The 22,667-nt window shown below is 40.8% G+C and overlaps 1 protein-coding gene across 2 annotated transcripts in view; it reads left to right on the top strand.

Moving 5' to 3' along the window:
- The window catches only part of NKAIN3 (sodium/potassium transporting ATPase interacting 3), a 385,239-nt gene extending 375,632 nt beyond the window's left edge, over positions 1-9,607 (top strand). The window contains exons 6-7 of one of the 2 annotated variants that reach the window (XM_030012704.1): positions 2,759-2,842; positions 6,546-9,607. In XM_030012704.1, coding sequence (XP_029868564.1) covers positions 2,759-2,842; positions 6,546-6,559 — 98 coding nt within the window. In that variant the 3' untranslated portion in view covers positions 6,560-9,607. The remainder of the gene's footprint in view (positions 1-2,758; positions 2,843-6,545) is intronic. The other variant, XM_030012706.1, reaches the window with a different exon arrangement.
- The last annotated feature ends 13,060 nt before the right edge of the window (positions 9,608-22,667 follow it).

The raw sequence follows: 22,667 nt of genomic DNA, 5'->3' as shown, positions 1-22,667 counted from the left end.
TCCTCTGCCTAGGATTTTAAGTTTCTCTCTGCATGACTGTAGTTAATGACTGGACTCCGTGGGGTTTTCCTTGTTTAGTGACTGAATATCCCTACTGCTAACAAGTTGTGGGGTTGTTGTTTGTTTTTTTCATTTAATGCATAGAATTATAGAAGTGTATAGAAAATCTTCTTGTGTGTGTTGAACTTTCTTCCAGGCATATGCAACTTTCTGAAGTTAATTATTGTAGTCCTATGAATCTCTGGCAGAAATTATCCATAATCCATTAACCAGGCCAGAAATAAACAAAATCAGTTATTTGATATCATCCTTAAACTAATGTTTTCCCCTTGGGAAACCTATAGAAATGTTGCTGCTGTTTACTTTTGGTCATTTAAACAGAGGGATATATGCTTCTGAAAAGTTCAGTCAATGTAAAGTTGTAAAGTATTTGATCAAAAAGTTGGATGTCTAAGATGCCTGTTTGAACTGAAATGTACATAGTAATGTCTTTATATGGAATGAAAATAAAAATTCAAATTTCTATATTTAATGGCCATTTGTGGTCTTAGTCCTGGAAAACTACTAGATACAAGTGGTGAAAATATCAGTTAAAATCAGACTGAATTTTTAAAACTAAAAGTAACTTATAATTTAAACAGCTGGTGATGAATCTTCATATTAAAGAGCTATCAGCCATAACATAGACTGCATAATGAAAAATGACACATTCCATTGTCTTTTGTGATAGAGCAGCTTCTTGCCTTGAGAATTAGCTTCACATGAATTTTAAGTCAAACTCCAACTTTAATACTATATAACACATCTTGGATTGCAAAAGAGAAAGCCTCGGTTAAACAGGTTTGAGCAGCTCATCTCAAAACTTGTTGGATAGTGCTATTAAATATATTTTCTTTGTCCGACAAAGACACATCTATGTTGTCAATCGTTAATACATATTGACTTCATTTCTTTCTCCAAAAGATTTGTTGGTAGAAGGACTAGTTACTTTAAATTCTTTCCCTGCTTACAGTTGCAGATGATGCTTGTGATTGCTGAGAGGAATGATGTGTGGTTCTGAAGTGCTGAATTATCTCAAAAACATACTTTCTAACTCCTTCTGTCACATGTCCTCAGTAAAAAAATTAAGTCCTTCAGAGAGCAGGGAAAACTAAAGTATATAACCACAGGAAAAAAAACCAAACCAAAGCAAAACATCACTATGGACACAATTTATTCTAAAAAAATGAATCAGTAACTGTCTTACATTAGACATCTAGATATTTTAAAAATCAACTTTTACAAAAATATATCTGCAAATATGTCTCTCTGTAAGAGTTCAGTCTCATTAGTGCTTAAGTCAATTTTGATGTATGCTATTTTATTTAGTGACAGCATTCTGAAGGAGAGCTGCAACATGAAGGAAATACAGTATAAAGAGGAGGTGCAGATAGGCTAAGGTTGGCACTCGGGCTGGGCCACCTCTTCAGCATTATGTCCTGCTCAGACAGTTTTAAGAAAACAGTCTTGTGGCTAAGGTGGTGCTGTATGATTGAAGTACATCAAGTTCAGTTTTCAGCCAAGCTACCCCTTTCCTGGAGCCACGAGGAGAGGCAACTAAAATCAACAGGAGCGTTTTCACAGATTTCAATGGGTAATTTCATCAGCCCTTCAATCTCTAAGCCTTATTTCCCCATCCCCTCATCCTGGTGAGCACTCTTTCTTTCTTTGTTTACCTAGTGCATACATTGCCTGGGAAGGGGCTGTTGCTTATTAGGTGCTTATATGGTGATTAACACAATGAGGATCTAAAGTCTGCTTAGGACTTTTGTATATACGCCTATATATAAACAAATGAAGGCTGTTGCTTTCCATGTGACCAAAGAATCCTAATGTGCTCTGAATTTGTCAGCTCTGCACAGGTCTGCAAAAAGCTCTTCTAAATCAATAGAAAAAGAACCTTCTGCATGAACTTGCTTTTAAGATTTCTAGGATAGCTTGGATGTGTGGCTTCTTGAAGCTGCTTAAAATCTTACAAAAAATAACGAGATACAAGACTCAGACTAAAATGTCTTATTTTAAAATCATTATGACCACAGAAGGAACTAAAAACTTCTCAAGAGCAGATATCCCCACATTATTTCTGACACAGAAATCCTGAGAGAAAGCGGAAGGATTCTGAAAAGGCTTCCTGTCCCCACAAGTTCATCTGGAGAAGACAGCTGCTGCTTTTTCACATTCAGTTCTCACCTGATTATTCTTAACTCAGCGGACAGCACCTTTGGTTTTTGTTGGTGCGTTACATTCCTGCAAGTCCATTGAGTCATAAAAGTTTAGGTGAAATTAGGTTGAGGAGCTAAACTGTTTCCACTGCCTAAATTTCTAAACCCTTCAAAAGGATTTGAAAGTGAATTATGAAATATATGCTGAGATTGCCCTAAAGAGAAGCAGCTACATTACCCCGCAGTGGTTTCTGTTTACATACTCTGCAGATCCGTGAATGCTCCTTTTGCACGCACACTGGCAGGAGTGTGCAGGTCTGGTCAGCCAACTGCTCGCCTGTCTTGCCAGGCACAGGGCTAAATGGACCCCAAGGAAGACAGAGCACAGAGCCCTCTGTAAGCCGTTTCCACAGCATCTTTACCTACTTGGTTTATTTCTTGTACGCAAACCTGTGCATGCGCTTACTATTTTTTTTAACATAATTTGTCCATATTTCTTTTTCAGTTGACATATTTTCATTTCCATTTGTTCATTTCTGGAACTGTTGTATTTTCAGTTGATTTCATAGGCGGACTTGACACATACTCCTACCGACAGCCCCCCCAGGAACATGTTGAGTTAAAGCCTGTAAAGCCTGTAGGTAAGGTTCTGGTCCTATGGACTGCATTAATCCTTCTAACTGGACTGAAAGCTAACCTTCTCCTGAAATAATTTTGGCATCAGGTTACTAATAATTTAATTATATTTTAATTAGAACTTAATTAAAAATTAATCCACATAAAACATTCAAGTAAGGCCACTTTGTCATTGATGACATATCCACTAAAGCAAGGATTAGTAGATACCACCACGTCTGCCACGTCGTGCCTTGGCTTAACGCAAGGAGAGGCTCTCAGTGAAGGATGGAATTGCTTCCTTGCTGACTTTTTAGCAAGAAAAGAGCTGGTTTATGGCTGCTATAAACCTTAATGAGATTAACCCATTTATGAAAAAGCAGAAGCTTTTACATTTGTCTAGCTACTGAACAAAAAATGTTTGCTGAAAAACTGCTAGTCAGCTTAAAATCTATCTATCTGTAGAGTCTCACTGGAAGTTCATTATCTCTTTGCCATCACTTATTTGCTCCCACCATGAAAATCACATTTTCATAGAGTCTTCCTACTCTGCTACCTAATGAATAAGTTTGGATGCATATCTATTCTTTTTATGTGTAATAAATTAAGATATGGGGAGACATTACTAGTACATATATTTTGGCAGAAGCTCAGATAACTTCCAATAGATGATATTTCAAAGTATTACTGGTAAAACAGAAGATGTTCATTTGGAAATTCTTAGATGCTTGTAAGTTGTTGCTGTGATGCTTTCTGTTTTTAAATTTACCTTCAGGCCTCTCATGCATCTTAAATGCAACATGAGACCCACATGCAGCTAATTGACTGAAACTGATTTAATGACTTACTGTATTTTACTTACCAGTTAACAGAATTAAAATGGGTTTGAAGGTTTTTCCTGGTGTATGCATGTGTGCATGTGCTGGGAGTTTTAATTTAAAGTGGACAATTGCTAACCAAATGTTTTGAGTCGGCACTTGACACCTGAACATTTCTTCTGACTTTATTAATTTTTGCATGTTTTTTAAATATATTTTATTCATGCTGCAGCTTTCAGTTTGTAGAAATAAACATGGAAAAAATTTTACTCAAATTTAGTGAGTAAATATTGTAGGATTATGAAGGCCCAAAAAGGAGAAAAGGCCTTTCTCAATATGACTGTGTATGTTAGAACAGGAAGAAATATCACATTAAGACAACAAAATGAAACAATGAACAGTTTGACACAGCATTAAGTACACCTTCTACACTGGAATCTGCATTCTCAGTAATATTTCATTAAATGCCAATTTTACTGTATTTTCCGTGGGAAAGATGACAGCAAAATGGGGTTTTGACCATTCTGAATAAGCTGCTAGGCTGAAAAAGTGACATTGGTATCCAGGAGGAAGAAAGCCACAGCTACAACATTTACACCTCCACCTCTCCATAAAAGATTTTAATCTCTAAACCTTCATTCAGGTTAATTTTAAACTATTAGGTGAATAAATGTTTAGTACTTTCTTAGCAAATTTACTATAATTAAAGGAGGGGAAAAAAAGACATTTTCACAGAAGAGTTATAAATATGTTCCTGCAGAATATGTTCATTTGTTTTGCAGTAGAAAAGTCACAGAATCTGAGAATTTGTTCTTTGATAGCAGATTTTGGTTAAGTAGCTCAAAGAATTTGGGGGTTGTTGGTGAGCTTGCAATACTGGAAAATAAATGGCATCTTCCCATTGCCCATGTATGGGTATTGTACAGCTGGGAGGACCCTCTCTGGCCTTTTTATTGCTGCTTGAAGTATAAAACTGGAAGACAAATTATATCGTGTTTTCTTCTTTATTGATGTTTTGGCTTTATGCACTGAAAGATACAGAGAGGATCTTTACCTAAGCAGGGAGGAAAAATACTATCAGTGATCAAAGTCTGAATTAAAAGCCAAATTGCTGGAAACAATTTGTATGGTCAGTGGATTGTGCCAGAAATTTGCAGATGTTTGTCCCTCTGCAGCACATCAGCCTTCTTGACATCTTTTGATAAGTTAGTTGCTGTCTGTATCAGTTATATATAGTCTGAGAATCCAGAGTATCCCTAAGAAATGTGACTTCTGGTATCCAGGCTGTGAAAAACTCCATTTCTGTTCTCTTAGAATTGAACATGAATAATGCTTGTTAAATATATTCAAAGCCTTAATAAAGGTTACAGATCTTTTGTCATCCTTACAACTTTACTCATGGGAAAAATTAGCGTGATGCTTTTTATAAATGAAAGCTTGGCTATATTTCCCTTTTTCTCATCCCTTTTGTTTCCTTTATGTCATTCATAAATTAACTAAACATAGCCCATTGAAAATACAAGGTTTTGTGGCCTCATCCAAACTATGTAGAAGACAGTCTGTTTTTAACAAGTACTCATATTCAGCATAATGTCTACTTAGTGTTGCCATAATTATTAATGATTAGCAAGTCTAAGATTAGTTTTCCTTGTCACCCCTGAGAAGAGGCTAAATTTGAACTTGTTCTCACGGGGAACACTTTTTAATGCAAATATGAATGATCATAGCTTGTCTGCTTGCTCTTTGTTCTGCCTATAACTCCATTAGGCTACTGGACAAGGAGAAGCAGGATCTTTGCCCTGAACTGTGCAGTTTCAATTAAGATATGTGTAAGGCAGGAGACAAGAGAGGGAGTGGAAAAAAATCATCATGTTCTCTTAATGGACTAAAGCATATGGACTATAAAGAAGACTGTTGTGTTTTCATCTGTTTCAAGCACAATATCAACAGCCGGGTCACTCAGTAGTATTTAGAATTGCTTCATGTACTGCTACATGGAAAAGAGAGGAGAATGGGGATTAGAAGAAAAAAAATAAGAAGTTGCATTTTGGCTTGCATTAGGGTTTTTTATTATTATTATTATTATTATTATTATTATTATTATTATTATTATTAATGTTTTGCAGAAGTTCAAGTTTATATGTGCCTTATTCCTGTTTGGATGAGTACATCTGATCCAGTGCTACTATAGCTTTGGGCAACCCTGTCTGGACAGGCACCAAATCCCTAATTCCAATTAGGGATGTCCCTAGCATTTCTAGGGACATTGCTAACTTCTGCTCGTGGGACTGATTCAGTGTCTGAGAAACTCTGCCAGTGGAGCGGTCACCACTGTGTGATGCCTCTGTGTGGTCCTGTCCTGTTTGTATTTTCTCCTGAGACTCTACCCACTGTAAAATTGCTATGAAAGACCATCACAGATTGTCCAAGATTACACAAGTGAACATGGTTTACAGGGAGTCATGTGAGAATACCTAGATTCAGCAGGCATGTGGTTGTGGTGAGGACTATAAATAGTGTAAGTCCAGCTCAAATGCACATGTTTGTAATGAGGTCATGTCAGCATTTTATAACCTGATGAAAATGCATCTTAAATTGTTAAAATATATTATGCTAAAAAGAATCTATTATTATGTTAGCTTTGAACATGTTTCACCACCTGCGGGATTTTTCCCCAAATGTGTTTTGCCTTTGTGGTATCCATGATACAAAGCTACTGCTTTGTACCCAACTATTCATTCTTGACCTTATATGTGGGTCATAGAGCTGAGGAAATTAGTGACCAGAGGTGATTTATCCACTTGTTCATTATTTACTAATCGGTCAGCTGGTGTGAACCTACATCTCACAAATTAGAAGATAAACAGAATAGGTTTTAATTTGTAAGTAATTCATATATTCTGCTTTTTAGGTCGAAGTAAGTAATGAACATGGACTCAAGACTTCTGCTGCTGTAGCTGAAGAAACAGACTTTAGAAGAAAAGACCAACCTTGTGACTCATCGTTCTGGAAGAAACCCACCATCCGTTTCTCACGGCATGTGGATTCTTCTTCCCACAGGCTCAGTGTCATTATCAGCGTTGTTATTTCGTAGATCCTTGTAGATGATCTTGAATTTTTGAATAATTTACTTATATGGACACTTGTAAATTGTAAATTTTTTCTTTTTTAATTTCAATATTTTTACAACATTTAGTCTTAAGGCATGAAAACAAAACAACCTGTGAAAACTAGGAGAAGGGTGAGTCTTTCTCAAACAAGTCAGTATTTTTTGACTGATAGAATCATACTGTGCCTGGTCAAGATTGTGTCAGTAAACAGTAATTTTGACTCCAAAATATGCAGCAGGAGTCAAACCCTAACAGTGTACAAGAGATCATTTCAATGCTGTATTTAGAATTCACAATGTCCACTCCTTGCATTGTTTGAAAAGATGTTCCAGCGCTAACGTACTCATCTAATTATCACAATTCATATATGGCTCCTTCTCCTTTCCTAATCTCTTTTGCCCTGAGCCCACCACCAGTAGCCCTCTCTGATTTGAAGAGAAGTAGGATGACTGATCTATGGATGTTGGTCTTGTGGAACCCTTACATCCAGGGCTCTTTAGATGTCTATGATTTGCACATTTTTAAACTCTTTTCCTCCCTTCTCCCAGGAAGAAGCCAAGCATGAATGTACCGTACAAGGCACCAACTGAAGCCTTAGAAGCCTCTGGGGACTAATTTTGCTCTTAATTTAAAAGTAGACAAGCAAACCTGAAAATGTGTGTAAAAATTTGTAAAGTTATTTGTAAATACTTCTAGACAAAGAACATGTATGTAACTCTGTGGTATTTTGTTTTCTATTCTGTCACCACTAGCATAAAGTGATACACAAAGCTATTTTCTCTGGGGAACTGGCAGTCTTTTTAACAGAACACTGTTTCTTTCTTCTTAATTACTATATATAGTGCTGTGCACAGTTGTATGCCCCAGGGAGTTACATCTCTCCACAGAGCCTACATGCCTCAGCATTCAGCGGAAATTTCATCAGAGTTTTGGGGCTGTTTCTGGTTTTGAGCTTTCTTATTTTATGGTTTCTTTGGTGGGACTGTCAGGAAGGACATTCCTTTTGCTATGTGTATCTCTACCTCTCCACCAGAAGCTGAACAGAGGTCCACTAAGTTCCTTCATAAATATCCTAAACAGTCTTCACCTGGTAATTCCTGGTCCAACAACATTTAGATCCTAAATTTGGGGTCTTCTCTTGAATCAGCTATTTTCAAGTCTGAGCAGATGAGAGCTAGAAGAAGGCTTGTCTTGATTCTTTCCCTTCTCAAGTCTATTTGTGTTATTTATCGATACAAACCTAATGGGGATGCTAATAAATACAAAGGAGGTAGAGTCTCATCATTTTTAGGTGACGAGGCTCTTGCAGTGCATCCACCTGTTTCCCAGCTAGTTAAATCAGACCTCACCATCTCTGGAGAAAACACAGCCTGAACATAGGTTAACCTTCCCTGAAACTAAGTATGAGTAAGTGTTAAGACAAAGCCAACAGAAACGACAACTGAATACAAATCCAACAGAAATGATGACTTGAACACCTGGCGGTGTTCAAGGCCAGGTTGGATGGGGCTTTGAGCAACCTGGTCTAGTGGAAGATGTCCCTGCCCATGGCAGGGGGGTTGGAACTAGATGGTCCTTAAAGTCCCTTCCAACCCAAACCATTCTATGATTCTATGAAAACCCTTTTTTAGTATTCCTAGAACTGAATATACCTCAAATGGCATGTCTTCGTGTGTGAAGCCAGACTGTGTCAAAAAGAGGGATGCTTTGTATGAAGTTAATGCCATCTGTCCTTGTGTATTTGTGTATTCCCTCATACACTCTTTTCCCCTATATTCTAGAATACTGCAAAGTACTAGGTTTGTCCCATCTTGAAAATCTCATCTTAGCACTAAAAAACTGGTAGTTTGTCACAAAACTAATATGAATAATAACATTTTTGAGGCATCATGAAGAATATACAGTGTGAATTGCTTTATAGCTGTAATATTTTAATAAGGTGAACATATTTTTATCTACTTCTGTAATTTACTTCTGCTTAGCACAACAGATTACTCCATTTTATTACATGATGCCTTAAACAGCGATGATATCTACCTAGCCAGTGCTTGCAGCCTTCTGTGTTTGTGATGGCTCCAGAACTTCAGAGATAGGGATATCTGAGCACCGTTCAGTGTCTGACAGTATCCAGAAGCTGCCTTGCTTCAACTTTCTCAAGTACAGTGAGAACCCAGGACGTGGGCATCTAGCATAATGATTCCTATGATCAAGACGGTTCCCATTTGTGCTTTACATTTCAGCATTAATTTCCCTGCATTAATTGTTATGGGCTGGCAGATTAAAGGCCTCCAACTGAACCCAGTGCTACCCTCAGGACCAGGCAGGAGGAAAGGGAAGGAGCGCTACATCCCCACTGGTTGCACAGATTCACACTCTGTTCTGGCAGAGCTTTGGAAGTGTGTATTTAATTTTCTACCAAGACACACATGTCTGCTGGACTGTGTTTTTCAAATTTGTCTGAATGTGTCTAAACCCTGCCTTTCTGTTGGTCCTTCAGGTTTTCAGCTTGCTAATGAAGAACTGTGTACACACCACAAAAATTCTGCCAAGAACGAACCTGACTTCTCTTCCATCTGAAATATCGATCACTTTTTAGCTGAGGAACACAAACCAGTATATCTCAAACACGCTTAAAATCTCAGAATCGTTACCAATACAGCGAGTCTGCCATCTGTCTCACTTAATGAACAGAACGATCCTGATTGAGAAGAATTTGTCTTCATTAGAACAAGCCAAAATGCACACTGCAATGCCAAGGGAAACTGTCATTCTTTTCTAAATTGAGACACAAAAAATAGTACCAATCAATCTGTACATGTTGGGGTAAAAAATCTTGAGAATAATAAATGGATTTGAATGTTAATTGCTGTGTCCTCCAATACAGTAGAGTATATTGGCTCACATTTTTGTAGGAAGCCTTGAGCAATAATTCTTTTATTTTTGCAACACATACTTTCAGTAAGGTGTTAGGTGAATCACAGATCAGCCAGCTACACAGGAAATAAGTGTTGGCTTTCCAAATAAACTTGGGTAGTTTTCTTAAGCTCAACTGTAACATGCAATTTCAGGAAATGACTAGGTTTGTACTGCAAAACAGAATTTGCTGACAATCCTAAAACCTCAGAGCAGATTATCAGTTGGTATGAACTGTTCTGGTGGCATTAATAAGTCATAGTGTAACAACTTAGAACAGCTGAAGATCTGTCCTTCAAACTTTTAGACTTTTTTCCTTTCTCCAAGTTTCTGCTCAATTAAAGTTTTACAGAGAATCAGATCTGCAACAGTACTTTAACTGATAGCAAAACTGGAGATGTGACTGCAGAAATATGGAACTATATATTCTTTAAGGACTGAGCCAGGTACCACCAGTTTCATAAAAAAGCAGCTGATGTCTTCAGGATGTGAAAACAGGAACTATATCAAGAAATTAACAGATTTTTGCCGGGTACAGTGACATAGAGTGATTATATATTACAATTTCTGGTGTTGCTGGAGGAATTATTGGTTGGGCTGATGTCCCCAGCTCTTTCCTATCCATAGAGATTTTTTACGCAAAAATTTGAAACAAATAAATTTTTTGAAGTTCAGTTATGATCTGGAAGAACTCTCTAAAATTAAACAGTTCATAGCCTGGATTTGCTGAAGGGTTTTTTAGTGCTAGGATATGACATTAACTAGTATAAATAATTTTCAGTAGAGCTCTACCAGTTAAAACCATGGGAATTATGCCTGGTTTTACTTAACAACTGCTTGCTTTCTGTAGTGCAGAAGATGGTATTAAGAAGATGGTATTTACCATATATTAATAAGGGTATTGGAGTTTAAGCTAGTGGTATGGTTGCTGGTTAACATGCGACAAGACTACCTTTTCTTCTTTAAAATCTGAGCACACATAATTGGGCCACTCGAAAGCCTGTAGTCCTGTCCCCAAAATGTCAGATTTTAGCCCAAACAACTGGTGGCTTGTCTCTTTCAAACACCTTTGAGTGCAGGCTTGCTTTGTTTGCAGCTGCTGTGCAGAGTTCTGCTCCATGTTTGAATCTTGAGTTTCACCACTCCATCCAGCTGTCCACAGCTCAGGCGTTGCAACACCGTTGTCACCTCTGAGCATCACCCTGGCAGGTGCAGCCTTTTTTCAATGGCAACTGCAGTGTGCTTCTCTGCACCCGGCTGCCTGCTTGTCTTTCACTTCAGGATTATCTGGTTGAAAAAGCCAACCCAGCAATCTATCAAGTTCCTGTAACAGACTTTGACAGTGGCAAACAAAATTTGACGTCCCAAACTAATTGGCTTGCCTCCTTCCAGTATCGGCCTCATCTAGTTTAATTATAACAAATTACAACCTGGGAGCTCTTTTACACACTGAAGAAGTTTCTTTTCAAGTTGGGAAAATGTTCCTTCCACGTGAAGCTCCAACGTCGGCAGGATGTTTTTCGCAGACGAATTCAGCTCTTACCTGCTATGCTGAGCGTTTTGACAGAAACCTGTTCTTTAGTGCCCAACACAGTGTTGGGACCGTATCGTTGCCTGCCAGAGCAGGGCTTTTACAGCAGGGTGGCTGGGTTACACCCTGAGGTTATGTCAGAATTTGATGGGTTGGAGCTGCATCAGGTGGAGGGTGCCCTTGCCAAAGCCTTAAAGTGGCCTCTCTCTCCTCTCTGTCCAGGGAGCTGACTATCCCTGCAACCATAACCAGGGATCAGCCTGAAAGATTCATTAATTTGCCGGGGGTTCAGGAGTGAACTAATATATGCGTTATGGACAATCAGGGAATTCAGATCTGCGAAAATGGGCACATAAAGAAGATATTTCCTATCAAGATTACTGCTGAAGGGTTTGCCCCTTAGAGCTCTGTCTGCATTGCACGCTGGTGGTGTGCTCATAGAGTGTCAGAGCAGCCCTGATCACCCGGGAGTACCAGCAGCACTCTGCTTCACTGTAAGGGGGCACTAGCCTGTTCAGGACCCTAAATAATTATTTAGCAGCTAAGGGCACAGATCTAGCCTGTACTGCTTGCTGTTTGACAGCTACATATAAGATGCACCATTTTCCCCAGGCTGATAGGCAACTGCTGATAAATGATGGTTTCTTGCCGTAATTTCCATTTCCTTCACACAAGTTGTAGTTTGAAAGTTTCTCTTTGGTTTTAAACAAATTAAACATCTGGATTTAATTCCTGCCTCCACATGAGTACCTGCTGGTCAGTCACACAACAGTCCTGGATGTGACAGCTTTGTGGAACAGCTGCCCTCGCATGGTCTGTTGCCTCTCAAAACCAGCAACAGACTCTGAAGATAGTCTTACTAAACAGCAGCCATGCGTAAATAATACCAGGAAAGAAAAAAGATTCTCCCTGTTTTTCTTATCCCCCTAGGACCCAATATCACTTCTTTAAGCCTTCTGTCCCAGTTTCCTATTTATTTCACACCAGCCATATGCAACCATGCTTTCAAAACACTCCTGTAAGTCAGTGCCAAGCAGACTCGCTGAAGCTGAATTATAAGTTGGCTGAATGCAATTCCAAGAGTAATCTAATTTCTCTTTTTCCACAACATTGCATACCTGCCCAATTAGTACAGCATCATATACAAGGAAGGGTTACAGCATTTCCCAGCACATGACATATTTGGAATGAGAACTGTGTCACACATGAGCAAACAAATCAGCTCCCCTTGTTGGCCCATACTATTCAATAAAACGTCACGAGGGTGTACTTATCCTGCTTTATCTGCATAGCCAGAACCGGAGTGGCAAGCAGGTGGAGAGTCCCAAGTGCTGGGGCAAATGCAAGCCAAGAACTGGTTTAAACCACCTTGGTCTGATGTTAATAATCCTCACTGCAATGTGGTTTTTTTCTTAGCAAATAAAGCTGCCTGGCTTACAGGTTGCAGACAGATCCTCAGGTGTGTGATAACCAGTAACCTTCTATGCCACTCTTACACGTATATATTCACAGTCATGTTTTCGTTTCTAAAGGCCTTATAACTCAAATAAGTCTGTTTTCCCTGAAGTTTAGAGGAGGCTGTGTATGTAGACTGCTGTAGGGAGTGTCCCTTGGAGTGTTTGGAGACCAGAATAACACCTATGGAGACCATTGCCTGACCATGGGAGCCCCCCCAGGACCTGTCCTGGTGCCAGCACTGGCTGGCAGCTCTGGAGGAAACCCAGAGGAGCCGAGAGCTCCGAGAGGAGCAGGAGGGCCTGTCTGCCACAGCCAGGTCCCAACCCCAGGCTCTGCGACCTGCAGCAGCCTGCTGGGAAACAGCCCTGGGAGACCTCATCACGCACCTCCCCTGCTTTGCTCAGGACCTGCAATTAACTGCATTTAAACCCAGGCCTCGGGCCGTGGTGCTCACCTGAGCTGTGCTGTGGCCATGCCTGCGCCTGGCCAGGGACCTCCCTGACCCCAACTCGCCAACGCCGCTTCTGGGCTCTGCCTCGTCACCGCCACCTTTTCTGGTGATCTCTGGATGGTGGCAGCTCTTTTCGCTGGGCACGGGGTGACAGGGCCCCGTTGGTACTGGCAGGGTCCTGCCAGTCTGGCCACCAACTGCAGCTCCCGGCTTGCCTCCCCTGGCCAAGCATCCCCCTCCCGTTGCCCCCAACAAAGGCTCACATAACACCTTTGTCCTGGCCTCGTCTCTTCCATTCTTCCACTCCTCTCTCTGTGGGCTGCGAAGCAGAGGATTGGGATTCTTCCTGTATAAAGTATTCTCCACTGACAGCTTAAAATGACTTCCCTTTTGCATCCTTTTATTGTAAGGTGCTCCAGTGATCAAAATGAGACAGCTGTAACAGAGACTGTGTTTGCTAGGGAAGCAAGACCCATGGCATATAGTCCATTTCCTGATTTATGGCTTGCCAGGGAGTTCTCCAAATCTGCAGGAAGTCTTTTGTGCTGGATTCTATTTAGGATTACAGAATCTTTGGCCTTTTTTCTTCAAGCAAGCAAATACAAAAAGCTGTGCTCAAGAAATGAGTTTCTGATATGCTTTTGATGACAAAATATTAAATTCATGCACTGTGATAAAGATGTTCTTACCCAAATTAAGACTCCACCCTCTTAAGGCAAGCTGTGTATTTGGAGAAGTATTAAACTCACGTATGTAGTTAACAGTCGTGTAATATGTATCTAATTTAAAAGACACTTCTATTAATCTGCCCAGTTAGTAAGAAATTAGACTTGTGGCTATTCTTAACTCATCAAATCTATTTCACATTACAATAATCTGAAAGGAAAATCAAACCTGGAGAGGCTAGGTCTGTGAAGGAAGAGAGATTTGGGAAAAAAAAAAAATCAGACTTACAAAAGGCAGCACGCTAAAAGCAAAACTAGATAGTGGAAAGCAAACTAAAAAAAAGAAAAGAATTGTGATTTTGTTTTTAACATCATCATGTAGTAATATGTTCAAAATGGTTGTTTGCTGGAATGAAAAGCAGCACAACATAGACACACACAAATATGTATCTTTGTCATTGCTTTGGTAATAGTGTAGGGTTTCTAAAAGCTCAACTAGTTTTACAGCCTGTTTTTCACCATTAAAATCTAATATGCCAAGAAATATGATGTACAAAGGGAGGTTTGACTGCTGTTCTGCTGTGCATGTTATGCCACCTCATGGTTAGTGGCAGAAATACCACCACACTCTCAAGAGTGCTGTTTCAAAAATATAGCAGAGGAAAAAAAGTAGCACATCTCATTTATTGGTACATATTGCTGAAATGTCACAGGTCCCACTGGGATCAATCATTGCAGAGTGCTAAGATCAAACCTGTGAATTATATATAATATATAAGGACAAAGAACTGCAAAACACATCTCCTCTTAACAGTTGATTTTGCTGGTTTACTGCAAATATATAGCTAACATAACATGTAATCCAAATCTGATCTGGTACTATCCCATAAACAACTCCTCCTGTGGAGCTACATTCTCATGTTTAACTTGTTTCAGTAGGTTGCCATTATCTGGAAGCACACAGTGTTATCCACTCCAGGAAGTATCATCTCTTTGCCTCTTTCACTTCAATAACAAGAAATATTATTTATTTACAGTTGGATAACTAACATGGAATTCCAGTCATGGATGTGTATAACATACACCTAAGTATTGGACTTGGATTTTAGCATGACCTAAAATTCTTAAGGCAAAACCAAATCCAGAACCTCAGGAGAATATGATTTTCATTTGAGTCAGGAGTTCATAATATACACTAGCAAAGACTGGATTACATTTTTGCATTAGAATAAATTATACAATGAAGTAGAAATGGAAGATGGGTGAATCGATGAGACCTGGAGTGTACAGCCAGCTCGGTGATGCCTAGAGTCTCAGCTACGCTAAAGTTACTTTGGAGAAAATGTTTGCTAAAACCAATGGTTTGGACTCAGATGGCTCATGTATGAGTAGAAATAGATTAATCTCACTTAAGGTTAGGCATTTTTATATGAAATATCTAAATTAGGGAGTCCAGTCACCTGACATTATCAAAGGAGCAGGAGGAAGGAAACTGTGTCTCTCTTGCTCCAGTATGGGTTTTGTGGTAATCAAGCTCTTAACTTGGGCACCTCAGTCCAACCCAGAGTCAAGCCAGAGGAATGTGAAAAAATGTACTTCCAAATCCTGTGTTTTTACTTTCCTAATCTTTCAATGAAGTATACTCAGCTTCAGACAGTTCAGAGTATGGTCAGCTCCTGAGGATCTGAGGAAATCTACATAAAGCAAAAACATTTATCAATTAGGCACACACATGCCATCTTGAGAAGTGGAAATGAGGCATCAAAAATTAGGTCTTTTGGCTTTTTTTCTATGACCTGGTTAACTCACAAACCAGATAACCCATCCAGGACACATGAGAAACAACTACGCATAGTTTAAAACTCCTCTTTTAAAGGGTACTGCAGTTTTTCATCATGACAGAGGATAGAAAAACTTTACTTGGTTTATCTCTCAGCAAGAGACTTGTTCGCTAACTTTGTAAAAGTGACTGTGAAAGTCAGGCACTATTTGCATTTGAATATTCAGATTCTCTTGTTAATGTAGTTGTTTGAAAAAAGGGCTGTGCCCTATTTTTATTGCAATCTAATTCAGGGATAATAAAATACTTTTGTTTTGTATGTCTAGAAAGGCTATGGATGGGTTCTCTCCCTCTTATCCAGGGAATGCACTTGTTGGAGCAGTAATCTGCAGTACAGATTTACTGATGCATTTAGGGATCATCCTCATTTCTCTGACTTGCCAGGAAGTTCATATTCCCGAAGGATGACTTACCATGCAAATAAATTAAAATGCCAGCCTCCTCAGAAAAAATACTAGTTATTTCCTGTTCAGAAGCAATTGTTCATTACAGCAAAACAAAATACATTTATTGGTAACTATGCCAGTTTTTAAACTTAGAATGCAGAAATATCTAATCACCCTGAAACCTCTTTCTGGAGATTGCTTAAACAAGGAGGTCATGTGTGGTGCAAATGCAACATTGCAGTCAGAATCTTTGGAGAGTAAAACAAGCTATAAATTGTGCATTCTTCCCCTACTTCCAGTTTCTGGGGTTAATTTGGCCAGCCATGAATAATGCGTTACCAGACCAGCTTCCTACCTTTTGAGATTCATTCTGTTCATGCAGTGTAACTATTATGACTCTCAGTCTGCTCTGTGTGACATATAATTTTGCGTAACATCAGTCAGTATGTTGGAAGTGGGGGCTCCTTAATAAATAGAGTTTCTGCTTCCAAGTTACATACAGATGACTCCCTGGAGCTGGCTGGAATATACACTCCAAAAGCTATCTTCTGAAAACACTCAGGTCCTCTATAATGACATTTAAAATGATTGATGAATACCTGCTTGGACCAATGCATTAGTAATTAATGGTGTGTAGATATGTCTTTGTCCTCCTGGAGAAGAATAAAGACTTGGCTTTCTCAGTAGATGTGGCTACTTACTTTATTTTAACACAGCTGTACTCTGAGGTCCAAGCCTTACTGGCAAACCAAAAAGAAAATGCAGGCCTTTTCCCTTTGTGGTAGGGAATTGCAAGGCATTCTGCTAGCTGTATCTGCCACAGAAGCTTTAAGGAAACAGAATTTTCCTGGGATTTCTCTGAAGAAGCAACACTGCCTGCTAGTGAGACCTCAATGTAATGGCCCGAATTGTATTGTGGCTGTGAAATGGAGTCCCACCGTGGGACTGGGACTGTATGTTCAATCTCTCGGTATCACACTCCTCTGTGAAATGTGAACAGTAATCACTATGTAGCCCTTGCCCACAGAAACAGGATTTTACTCAGATTTGACATTTTATTTAGCAGAGTCACTGACTACAAAGTATGATGTTTGGATGGCAGCCGTACTAGTAGTTCCCAGGTCACCTTCTAAGATTCAATTTCCATTGACTCCAGATGCGAATTATCATGTAGTTGCAAAGAGAAAGGACCAAGGCTGTGCCTCCTTCAGAAAGCAAACCTGTGCTGGCACCAAACGCCTTCTCTCTTCCCCTCCATCCCCGCCAAGTCTAGTCTCACAAGGGGGGGACGGGGTCTACCCACAGCTGTGGTTGGTAAAGATTAGGGCAGAGCAGCTGCTCAGGCTCTGTATTGCCTAGTACACTGATGTAGGACGGGGTCTCAGGCACCAGCCTTGACCACCATTGCTGTGGCATTGTCACTAACCCCTTAGCATGGTTTTGAGTAAGGCCAGCTCAAAGTCCCAGCAAGGCTAGCCCAGACTGGGAGAAAGCATAGGCTGGGGAATGTCCCCAGTAGTCAGTATGGATGGGTACACCCTGCTTTGAGTTTTAGCAGCATGTAAATGAGCTGCACTGGGCCCCTTGAGCAAAAAGTTAGAGCACAGGCCCTGGCACACTTTATTTTCTGTACTGACGTAACCACAGTGATGGCTCTCCCTAACTTGTTGAATATGCCGTATGTCACATATGTACATACAGGAGCAGGCATGGCTGTGGTACCACCAACCACTTTGCAAAGCTTCATTGCCTAGAGCACACACCATCCACAACACCAAATCGCAGGGCAGGGGCAGGAGGCTCACAACACCCCCAGGGCTCCTCTTCCTCCAGCCTGGATGGACAGAACACGGGGAGATCTCTGTACAAAGTGGGGGTTGCATTTTGGCTGCTCTTGACCTCAGAGTGGGTGGAAAGCTCACAGGTCATAAGGTTTCCCTTGCCTTCTCTTGAGCACTTTATTTTCTTCACTTTATGGACACAGGTATGGGGGCGGTAAAACGAGGTGTGCAGTGGTGCGCTAAGAAAGCTTTGAGTGCAGGTACATTTGCAAAGAAAAGGAATAGAGAAGGCAACACCAAAACCATCCTGTGAATCATGCCACTTAACTGAAGAGCTATAAAGGCTTCACCTCTTTTAAGGGAAAACCAAGGTAAGGACAAAAAGGAGGGAATGATATGGCATGTAACATGAATCACGGAAAACAGTGCAAAAGATGAGAACTTTGAAAGGTACATCAAAGAAGAAAACATAAGAAAGGGAATATTCCATCTTCAGAGAGAAGAGGTAATTTAGAAAAATATGCCAGTCAGAGAAAGATTAATTCCATGGGCTGTGTGAGGAACAAACACAACAGAGTAGAAAGAGCTATGCAGGAAACCAACAGAGAAGGTGAGATTCTTCCATTACATTTAGGTTTCTAATGGCTTTTCTCAGGGCTTGTTATGGGTGTGTGCAGGTTGACAGTGAAGTTGCCCACTTTTTTATAAAAGTGGAAAGTATTTGTACTTCTCTAAGTATGAGGATTATATATAAAGGATTGTGCCGCTTTCTTCACACACAACTTTAATGGGTGTTCTTTACAGACAAATTAAAGAATTGAAGTTATTAGGAGCTGTACATGAATGCATATTGCTGTAGGGCATGGGGTTTTCTTTTTCATTTTCAGCTGGATAAACTAATTAAGCATAGCTGAGTTCAGGAACTAAAAATAACATGTTGTCATTTACAGGAGTGGGTTTTATCTATGTCTTTTTCCCTCAGGGGAAAAGTGAGAGACGTTAAAAAAAAAACAACCAACAACAAAAAAATGCCCACAAACTCCTCCATGAAATAGGTTAAAAGACTCAACTAGAAATGTATTATTCTTCATTGTAGTCAAAAGTGCTCCTGAACACTTAAAGCAGTTTAAAAGCACAGTCAGGAAATCTGACACAGTCCCCAGACTTTGCTTCCACTTCAGCCCTCAGTCAAAAAGTAACTGAGCAATAGTACTCCCTGTACCTGCTGCTCTTAACACCACATCAGGTCCTATTGCCCTCACCAAAACTCAGTGCTATGTTGGTTTGCTTTTGTTATTTTTGCAAAATCAGACAAAACCCAGAAGAGTTTATTAAATGGTTTTCCGAAGGAGACAAAAAAACTTTGCCGAAAACCACACTGCAATAAAGCAGTGTACTATAAAAATATAGTACAAAGGCTGATATAGTGCAACAGAATTTAAATTATAGGGATCCTTTGTGTAGGGCTACTGCATGGCCATTGCTCCTGGGTGTGTGCTTTCTCCCCATCCAGAAATTACACCTGCTTGGCACCCTTTGGGATCATCATCTGAGGACTTGGGGTATTTCCCAGATTTCTAGTAATCTCATAGTCTTTTGGGGGGGTTGGCTTGTAGCGAGTGTTAGCTTTGACTTGGCTGTAAACAAACGACCCTTGATTTGTTCAGTATGAATATATAGACTGTTAGGGGCACGTGCACCTTGCACACAGCATGTTTAATGCTATATAGCATGTGCTTATTTGGGTGACCCTGCAGACAGCCATAGGAAAGTCTCTGTCTTTGAAACTGGCCCCAGTGACTGTAATAAAGATCATTACCAATGATCATAGTCACAGCAAGAGCTGAGTTAGTGCCCGCTGGAGTGACAGGCAGCCTATCCCTTCAGCATACTCAGCAAGCTCTGGACACTGCTTGCACTGGATTAAATCTCTGTCCAGTCCGGGAAGAGACCATCACACACTGGAGTGCTTCTTTGCACATACGCCAGGCGCTCTGCATTTGTAGTCCACTTGGTGTAATACCTGCATTCTGTACATTAAGTGGATAAGGTGTGACCAGCATGATTTGCCATTTTATCTACTTCTTCTTTTCATGCTTTGCTGCATAGGAGACTAAAGGGTCATTAGGAGCAAAGAGACATAAAATAAAATAAAATAAAGTAAAATAAAATAAAATAAAATAAAGCTTACTTTCTCATGCTGACTTCTCTTAGTTTGCAGTGGGGCTGTGATACTGCGTGCAGTGCACATACTGCACTGTGCAGCCAAACACTGGAATTCAAAGTGGAGAGGCTGCTGTGACCAATAACATACACAGCTTGCTGACTTCACTGCGCTCTTCCGCTGTGTCTCTGCAAGAAACAAGGAGGAGGGAGGGTTGTACAAACACAGATGGCAAAAGGGAAAAGCATGAGGAAAACAGGAGTGCATAAAATATACCTGGACCCAGCAAGACACTTGGATAGTCTCCACAGCCATTCTTTTGTGTCCATGAGCTTCTGTAACTGCTCATCCACCTCTTCAGATGTGCCTAGCTCACTCTGCTCCACACATCTGCCTCGAGTCCCGGCTACTCCTGCAATGTGAATGGGAAGTGCTGGTGCAGCTGCAGGTAAATAGAAGCCAAAGTCATATAGGTTTTGACCTGAAAATTGGTTGCATGCTTCACAAATGCGAAGTTGCACGCTCCAATCTCACCTTTTACCTGAGAGAGGTGAAATCTTTGCTGTGTGGCACCGACTTCCCCTCCCTGCAGCTAAGTGGGTTGACTGATGGAGTTGGGGGAAGGCAAGCAGTGCCACGTGCACAGGTAGAGAGGATCAGCTACCACCTTTCTTCAGAGAAAAACGTTTCTACGCTGTGATGGGACCTGGTACAGCGAAATCATGCTTCACTTGTCAGAGTGGTACCTCCCCACCACCAGGTTTTCACTCAGGGGGCTTGAAGAGGCCCACAGAATTGGTGCTACATGACGGGCTCCTTGCAGCAGAGGGTTAGGGACTATCCCCCTCGCGCGTGGCCTTCTCCCGACATTTTGCAGGTGGAAGCAGATGATAAGCACTGAAGGTCAAATGGTAGCTACCCACCGAACACTGCTATTTCATCCTTGTCCCGATCCATAAGGCTGAGCAGAAATCATCTCTAAGGATTTACATCTTTCAGACGCTGCAGCTGGCAGGCAGGCAGATGACTGAAAGCCACAGGTACTTGTTCAAATCAAGAAAAACAAGAGTCAAACGGGAAGTCCAACGCCTGAAGTAACTCACAGTGTTAACCGACTGCAACTGCCATGTCTTGCTTCAGCTTGCATCCAGGACCTAAGGGCTAGTTTCTTTTATGGCACTGATGTATTCCTTCTCATTTCCATATGTTTGCTGTATTACAGCAGCTGTCCCAGCAAATCCCAGCACGCTTGTTACTGTACGAACGTATAACAGCTTCCAGCAGACAGAAGGCACAGTAGGTAGGAAGGCAAATGGAGGCAGAGAGAGGACAGCAGCTCACCACCAGCTGCATGGCGGGTCTGGATGAAGCTGACCCAGGCTGGGCTTCCTCCCACGTCTCTTTGCAACCCTGCTTCTGCCCGGGGAGGGCTGCGGGATCTTGCCTTTGCAGGAGGGGAAGGGGCAGCGCGAAGGCATGGGTCAGCTTACTTCAGTGTGATGGAGGGTGTGAAGCAGGGAGCCAAGGTGGCCAGCGGGGATGCTCACCCAGATGAGTCCCTCCCTGGGCTGCCTGACGTCCATGTCAGCAGACACGGCTTCCTCCTCCTCCGCCTGAAGCTCCTTGCACGCTGTCACGGTCTCCCGCTCACCCTGGCACTGTTAGACCGTGACCTTCACCACACTGGGATCGAGGCTCCAGGCTGCTCCATAGCCCACCGGCTGAGCAAGGGCCCCATCTCCAGGTGGAGATTTCTGCAGTGCGCTGAGGAAATAACGAGGTTACGTGGCCCGAACGTGTTGAGAAGGAACCAGCCTGGCTGCTGTCGCTCGACCAGTGTTATTTATCACACCAAAGCAGTCTGCAGCTTAGCTGTAATGATCAAAATAAAGCTGTTGTGGACAAAAGAGGAAAGAAGATTGGGCCATAATCAGAAATGTCTAGAAAGCATTAGCTTTTTCTACTGGAAATTTTCATGAGCAAATTTCCATAGTTAATAGCATCAAATGAAAATGCTTTGCAGATGCATAATATACCAAGGCTCAGTGAATCTGAGAACAGCAGATGGCTTATATACATCTGAGGAGTTTTTTAATATTAAACAAATAAATGAAGATTGGAGAGGAGTGTCAGTCACGCATCTTGTTGGATGTTTAATCAGGCAGATGAGACATCCCAAATTTTAATTGCCTCTATTTTTTAGTGCTCCGGTCTAATTTCAAATTGCATAAATGAAGCTCTTCAATTTTTCTTGTCTGGTTTGAAGTCTTGGTATCTAGATTATAATTCATCAATAAGTTCAACAGGACACAGAGAACAAGACAACTACCAAAAATCCTGCTGCTCATGAAAGTATTAGATCATGTTTCTTTTTAATTACTTCTCATATAATTAATCATCCATCTGTCTGGATTATATTCTTCAATATTATAGTCATGAGTTAAAAAACATGCAATGAATTCATGGCAAGCTTAGCAGGAGATAAGCTGTGCTAAAGGAATAAAAATGATGTGTGGTAGTGATTTAGAGGCTGTAGCAAAGTCCATAAGAAAAATGTCAGTTTACCCCTTCATTTACCATATGGGGTCATCTGTCTTGTAACTAAACACTGAGCAGGACAATCAAGACCTGTTCTAAAGACAGCTTTTTTTTTTTTTTTTTTACACTCCTCAACCTGGGGACAAGTGATCCCAGGAGAGATCTGTTTCGTGTCAACCACCACACCAAATAGGCT

Source organism: Aquila chrysaetos, chromosome 4 (genome assembly GCF_900496995.4).
Source record: "Aquila chrysaetos chrysaetos chromosome 4, bAquChr1.4, whole genome shotgun sequence".
NCBI lineage: Eukaryota > Metazoa > Chordata > Aves > Accipitriformes > Accipitridae > Aquila > Aquila chrysaetos.
This window is presented reverse-complemented; position numbering and strand designations above follow the sequence as displayed.